Genomic DNA, 7,425 nt, shown 5'->3' with positions numbered 1-7,425 from the left:
ATTAATAAGTTTCCAATATCAGAAATATGAAATAAGATCACTACAGACCCTGAAGATATGAAAATAAATGGATATTATTAACACTTTCCATTGATACTTCTGACAATTTTTTAGAAAAAAATCTCTTAGAAAATTGTATTTCAAGAATAACACAAGGAAAATAATATAAAAATACTCCTTCATATATTTTAAAACATATTATCTACTGTTAAAATCCTCCCCAGGAAAAAATGTACCACAAAAATTTTTCAAACACTTAAGAGGGCAAACTAAATTTGGTGATGATTTTACGCAGTGCTTGTGTCTGTGATTGTGTGTATGTGTAGTGATTTTTTGAGATCTGAATAGTCTTCGTAAGAAAATATAACCATGGGCATTAATTTAATTTTTTCTTATGTGATTCTCCAATTTTTCATACTTTTACTTGAATATCTTAATTTTATCATAATCCTTGTCAGTAAACTACAATACTAGACCTCCTATGGCTGAGTCTATAACTATAATTATTAATGCTCTTGAATTTTCATTTTGATTTCCTCACTCAGCATTCTGAGTACTTTTCTTTTTTCTAGCTATATTGTATAAAACAGCTGGAGGCTTTAGACTGTTGGGTCTTCCAACCAGAAGATATTTACCTTTTCCTTTTATAGACAGAGAGGGAAGCAAATTAACTCCATCCATTCTTGGGTAGATTTAAGTGGAGAAAGGGTTGTCATTTTATTTTATTTTATTAGATGACAAATTAGACTTTTATTTTATTTTATACATTTTACTAGGATATATTCATTATACAGGAGGGATTCATAGTGACAATTCCAATTACACTTATATTGTGCATTAGTTTCATTATCCCATCATCTCTTCCCCCTCAGTCACCTCCCACCCCACGTAAAGCAATTGCAAGAGGTTTCTTAGTTCTGTTTCATATAGGTATATGAAGTCCATGTACCATATACTGTCACCTTAATCTCTTTCCTTCACCCTCCCCCACAACGAGCACCCCCCACACTGTGCATATTTTACAGTCCTGTTTTTCATTATTAATATTTAAGTTGATGTTCAAAGGGGTGAATCAATATATGCCTACCGTGGGTGTGCTTTACCTTTGTCCATTCAACCCCTTCCATTACTCTCCTTTATCCTTTTGCCTCTCTCCATCCACTTGTCAACAGCTTTAAAAACACATCTTTATATCCTCTACCTTTACATCTTATGTATATTACTGATGCTCTATCATTCTGTTTTCCTTTCTCTCTTTCCCCAAGTTCCATGAGTATTCCACAGTTACAAACATGTTCTACATGTTTTTGTATATGATCATGCTTGTTTTTGTATATATGTTTATCATTGGATCTGTCTTCCATATATGAGAAAAACATGTGGCTTTTATATTTCTGATCCTGGCTTACTTCACTTAACATGATATACTCCAATTGCATCCATCCTCTTCAAAGTACATGTCATTATTCCTTATGGCTGAGTATACTTCTTTGTGTATTTACTTACTATTTGTAAGAATTCCCTGTTTAATTCATGTGAGGAACATTCCTTCTATTCCTAGTTTCTTCAGAGCTATTATCATGAAAGGGTGCTAGATTTTGTCAAAGGCTTTTTCTGCATGCATTGAGAGGATCATGTGGTGTTTGTCCTTGCTCTGTTTATATGCTGTATTACATTTATGGATTTACATCTGTTGAACCATCCTTGAACCCCTAGAATGAAATTGACTTGATCGTGGTGTATGATCTTTTTCAAGTGTTGTTGAATTCTACTTGCCAGCATTTTGTTGAGAATATTTGCATCTATATTCATTAAAGATATTGGTCTGTAATTCTCTTTTCTGGTTGCATCTTTTTTGGGTTTGGGAATGGGTGTAATGCTGGCTTCATAATGAGTTTGGTAGTATTCCTTCCCTTTCTAATTCTTGGAAAAGTTTGAGGAGTATGGGTGTTAGTTCTTCTTCAAAGGTTTGGTAAAATTCAGCCATGAATCCATCAGGTCCTGGGTTCTTCTTTGTAGGAAGACTATTACTGCTTCAATTTCATTGCATGTAATAGAATGATTTATGTGTTTAATATCTTCTTGGTTCAATTTTGGTTGGTTATATGCATCTAGGAATTTACTCATTTCATCTAGATTTTCCAGTTTATTTGAATGTAAGTTTTCAAGGCACTTTCTAATGATTCTCTGGATTTCATTAATATTTGTGGTTATGTCCCCTTTTTTATTACTGGTTTTATTAATTTGGGTCTTCTTGTTCCTCCATTTTGTCATGTTGGCTAAGGGTTTGTTGATCTTGTTAACCTTTTCAAAGAAACAATTTTTTGTTTCATTGATTCTTTGTGTGGTTTGTTTGGTTTCAAGCTCATTGATCTCAGCCCTGATCTTTATTATTTCACTCCATCTGCTGATTTGGGGTTTGGTTTGTTCTTGGTTTTCTAGGAGCTTAAGGTACATAATTAGGTTGTTTATTTGAGAGGCTCTCTTTTTTTTTAAATGTAGGCACTTATAGTTATAAACTTTCCACTTAGCACGGCCTTTGCTTGTCCCACAGATTCTGGTAGGTTGTATTTTCATTTTCACTGGATTCTAGGAACTTTCTGATTTCCTCCCTTATTTCTTTCTCACCCATTGGATTTTCAGCAGTGTGTTATTCAGTCTCCATGTGTTTGCATATTTTCTGTGGTTTCTTTTGTTGTTGGAGTCTGATTTTATTCCATTGTGATCTGCTATATTGCAGGGCGTTAATCAGTGTTTTGAATTTGTTGAGACTTGCTTTGTTTCCTAAAATATGATCTATTTTGGAGAAAGTTCCATGAGCTGCAGAAAAGAATGTGTATTACCAGGTTGTTGGGTGAAATACTCTGTACATATCAACAATTCCTATTTGGTCTATGTTAGGAGTAGCTCTGAAGTTTCTTTGTTGATCTTTTGCCTTGATGATCTGTCTATTGGTGACAGTGGGGTCTCCCACTATCACTGTATTAGTATCTATCTGTGCTGATAGATCCATTAGACTTTTAAATGTAGGCGGGTGCATATATATTAAGGATTGATATTTCCTCGTGATGAATTGTTTTTTTAATTAGCATGAAGTGACTTTCACTGTCTCTTCTGATTCATTTTAGTCTGAAGTCTACTTTATCAGATATGAGTATAGTTACTCTTGCCTGTTGGGGTCCATTTGCTTAGAAAACTTTTTTCCACCCTTCGTTTCTAAGCCAGTGTTTATTTTTGTCAGTGATAGGAGTCTCTTGTAAGCAACATATGGTTGGGTCTTGATTTTTTCAACCCAGTTTGCTATTTTATGTCTTTTGATTGGGGCATTAAGGCCATTTACATTCAGTGCTAATATTGAGACATGCCTGCTGTTTCCAGTCATTTTTATTCCCCTGTTCTTTAGTTTTTACCTACTCCTTGTTTACTGATCTGCTCATTCAAAAGGACTGTTCTTTCTTGGGTCTTCCTGTCTCACTCTAGTTTCTTCTTCTATATGTAACAGTCCTTTAAGTATCTTCTATAGTGCTGCCTTTAGTTCTTCCTTATTGTGGAAAGTTTTAATTTCTTCTTCATTTAGGAAGGATAGTTTTGCCGTGTAGACTTGTTTAGGTTGACAGTTGGGTCTGAAAGAAGATGTTTCGATGACCTTCTTGAATTTAGAGTTTGAATTGAAAAATCTGCTGTTAAATTTGCCTTTACATGTGACTTGCCTTTTCTCTTTTGCAGTTTTAAGAATTCTTTCTTTGATCTGTGTACTGAGTGTTTTGATTATGATGTGTTTGAGAGCGTTTCTTTTTTTGGTACTGATGGTTTGGTGTTCTGTAAAGCTTCCTGCATCTGAGTAACTCTCTCTTTCTTGAGGTTAGGGATGTTTTCTGTTATTATTTTATTGAGTAGGTTGTCAATGCCTTTAGTTTGTATCTTCTTTCCTTCTTCTACAATGTGATTCATAGGTTTGGTCTTTTCATGCAGTCCCAGATATCTTCCATGTCCCATTTCATATTTTCTTAGCATTCTTTTATGATATTTTACTATTTAGTCTAATTCTTCTATTTTCTTTTATGATCCTGATACTCTGTTTTCAACTTGCTCCACACTGTTTGCCAAGTTTTGATTGAGATGTGTATTTAGGATATTGAGTTTTTTCTGATTGATTATTTTTCTGGGTTTCTATATCTTTATTGATTTCCTCTTTTATATCTTGGATAGTCATCTTAATTCCATTCATCTGCATTTTGCATTTTCTTTGAGCTCATTTAATTGTTTATTTACATCCTCTTTGAGGTCTAATAGTAGCTTTTGTGGTTCTTCTTGGAGGTCATTAACCATTTTTACTTTTGTTTTTTGAAATTCATTATTTGATATCCCTTCCACTACACAGGTGTTTAGATCCTTAATGCTGGAATTGACTTTTGAAGGAGAGCAGTTGTCTTGATATTTCATTCTGCATTGAGACTTAGGCATCTGGAGTTGTTTTGGGTTGGGGTTTTAATCACTTGTGCCCCTGTAGTTGGGGTTTTGAGTTTTTTCTCATGGGGCTGCATCAGTTTTCCTCAGAGAGGGGTATGCTGGAAATGCAACCCCTTATAGGGTTCTTTTTGTGGTGCAGATTACCTCTTTTCTCCCCTCAGCAAAGGGGCTGGAGTTCCCACTCTTTGATGGGGTTGTAGGGACTGTCCTGCAGTGACAGTGGGGAGTCTTGGATCTCTGTGCACTGTGGAGGTAGGCCTCCTAGCACCAGCAGAGTAGCAGATTGCTACTCAGTGGAGGAGCTGGCATGCCAGATCACGGGCAGGAGAGATGGGACTCTCCTGCAGGGAGGCACAGTGTGATGCGATGGACTTTTGTGTACCTTAGAGAAGCAGGGTTTCCAGTGCCACCTGCAGAGTAGCAGGTTACAGGTTTCCTCTCTTCAGCGGGGAATCTGGCATTCTTGCTCTTTAATGGGGGAGTGAGGGCTCTTTGCTGTCAGGGACAGTGGAGAGAACTGGACCTCTGTGCACCTTGGGAAGCTGGCTTTCTGTCAGCTGCAGAATAGCAGATTGCCACTCAGTGGGGGATCTGGGGTTCCAGCTATTAGACAGGGGAGACTGGACTCTACTGTTAGCTGGTGAGGTGGGAAGTGTTGGGCCTCTGTGCACTTTGAGGAAGCATGCCTTTTGGTGCTGTCCACAGAGTAGCAGATTACAGCTTTCTTCTCTTCAGTGGGGAACCTGGCATTCTAGCTCTTTGATGGCGGAGCAGGAGCTCACTAATTGTCAGGCACACTGGCTAGCACTGGGTCTCTGTGCACCTCGGGAGGCAGGCCTTCTGGTGCTACTCACTTAGGAGTAGGTTACAGTTTTCCTCTCCTCAGTGAGGAATCTGGCATATTTGCTCCTTTACAGAGAAGTGGGGGCTCTCCTGTGACCACAGGAGAGGCACAGTGGGAAGCACTGGGCCTTTTTGTGCCTTATGGAAGCATGTCTCCTAGCACCCACAGAATGGCAGATTACCACTCAGTGGAGTAACTGGGTTCCTGCTCTTTGACGCAGCAGTATAGCAAAGCATGGAGGCTGGTGATCACTTGCATGTGTGGCTGCAGGCACCTGGAACTGAGTAGCAAGTGGAGGGTGCCCGTGGAGCAGCAAAGCTGGTAGTCTTGAACTGTCTACCCATAAAGCATCAGAGGCCCTGGGCTCTACTTGTGTTGCCGCATGGACTTCCAGGAGCCTCAGCACTGTTGCAGGCAAGAAGAACCCAAACCTGCAGACAGCAGGAGGCCTGGGACCTGCTTGCTGGCGTGGGGGGACCAAGTCTTTGGGCAGCAAGGATTCTGAGGCCTGTTTTCCAGATATGGGCTCCAGGGGCACAGTACAGTAGATCTTCAGGCACAGGGGAACCAAGCCTTTGAGTACTGGGAGTCCTGGGGCCTACTTGCTGGCCCAGGCTACCAGGAGCCACAGCAGCTCCTGCAGGCATAGGGGAACAAAGCTTGTGGGCAGCAGGAGTTCTGGGGCCTGATTGCCAGTGTAGGCTTCCAGGAGGGCAGTAACAGTAGAGCTGCATGCATGGGGGATAATGGGAGCCCTGAAATCAACTTGCTGTGCAGGCTACCAGGAGCAATGGCAGCTGCTGCTGGCATGGGGAAACCAAACTTGCTGGTTTGTGCTTTCTGTTACCTGTAGAGCAGTGGGAACTGTGGATCCTGCTTATACAGTGGTGCCAGTTCTCCTAGCATTTCAGGGTGAAGGTATCAGGTCATGTAGTAGAGGGGAGCATAGAGCTCTGAGTTCCTGTGTGTGCTGGGACCAGGACTTACCATGGAACATGCCAAGTAATAGAGCTTGGAGTCACATGGAGACTTCAGAGGCAGGGAATCAAAAGTGTTTAGCTGCAAGTTGTTCCTCCCATTCTTCCCATGGTTGGTTGCTTCTCTATTTGTAGATTTGGAGAGGGCTTTGCTTCTCACTTGTTATGGGGCCCCATGGGTGTCTTTTGGGGTCTTCTGAACTTCCTTTTTTGCGGTAGTCACCATTGGGCTATAGAGATGTCAACATATGTCATTTTGTTTGATTCTCCAGTGTGGTCATTTTATAAGGCTCAGTTTATTTCTTACTCCACTATTTAGACATAGATTTCGAAGTTTTCAATTTAGAATTTGAAGGATTCACTGGATTTCTAAACCACTAACCGGTGACTTTTTGCTGAAGCAAAGGGCAGATTCTCATGCAATGCCTACAGGAAAAGATATGTCTTTGATTGCAAACCCATCATTCCCAGTTCTCTCATTCCCTAATCTTTTCCTCTTAAATTATTTTTTCTTCAAAAGCACTCTGAGTTCTTTAAATGGGTCTATGTGCACACGTGTTTGCTATTTTATCTACCTTTTTGTTATCTTAATCTACTTTTTAAAAATAGGAGCAATCTTATTTCACTCTATTCCACTCTATTTGCAAGTGAAAGACAACCATTACTTTTAGGAGCTGAGCTATTGACATATTTCATTTTATTTTTATAGGTGGTCTATGATGAGAAAAAAGAGTAAAACCTGAAGATATTTAGCTCATAAAACAATTTCTAGTTTCAAAGGAATCAACAAAGTCTTACAGTTCAATTCCTTATTTTGAAGATTAATAAATCTTGGCTGATAGAGAAGTTTAAGCAATTTATCAGGATCTCTCCTTAGGTTTTGGCCATCATGACTAAACCCTTCAACTTAAGAATCTAGAAGTCTTTCTTTTGCTACGCCTTACCTTCTACATGACCTTCACTATACATCCGCATATGTACACTGCAACCTTCAGTTGGTGTGGCAGACTATGTGTGTGCTGTCATTCTAGGACTTGTGTTATTTGTATTTGTGTTACTGGCACAATTAGGTGATGCTCAATATCTGAGTTATTGAAAGTTGCCTTTCAAATTCTTTCTTCCTGAGAGAGAATA

The 7,425-nt window shown here is 39.2% G+C and overlaps 1 protein-coding gene across 1 annotated transcript in view; it reads left to right on the top strand.

Moving 5' to 3' along the window:
- Nucleotides 1-6,060: 6,060 nt before the first annotated feature.
- LOC141414721 (uncharacterized) overlaps nt 6,061-7,425 on the top strand; it is a 48,069-nt gene continuing 46,704 nt past the window's right edge. The window contains exon 1 of the mRNA XM_074049017.1: nt 6,061-6,232. Within this exon, the coding sequence (XP_073905118.1) occupies nt 6,061-6,232 (172 nt within the window). The remainder of the gene's footprint in view (nt 6,233-7,425) is intronic.

This window comes from Castor canadensis, chromosome 12, assembly GCF_047511655.1.
Source record: "Castor canadensis chromosome 12, mCasCan1.hap1v2, whole genome shotgun sequence".
In the NCBI taxonomy this organism is placed as follows: Eukaryota; Metazoa; Chordata; class Mammalia; order Rodentia; family Castoridae; genus Castor; species Castor canadensis.
Note: the sequence above shows the minus strand (reverse complement) of the source record. Positions and strands in the feature narration are given on the sequence as shown.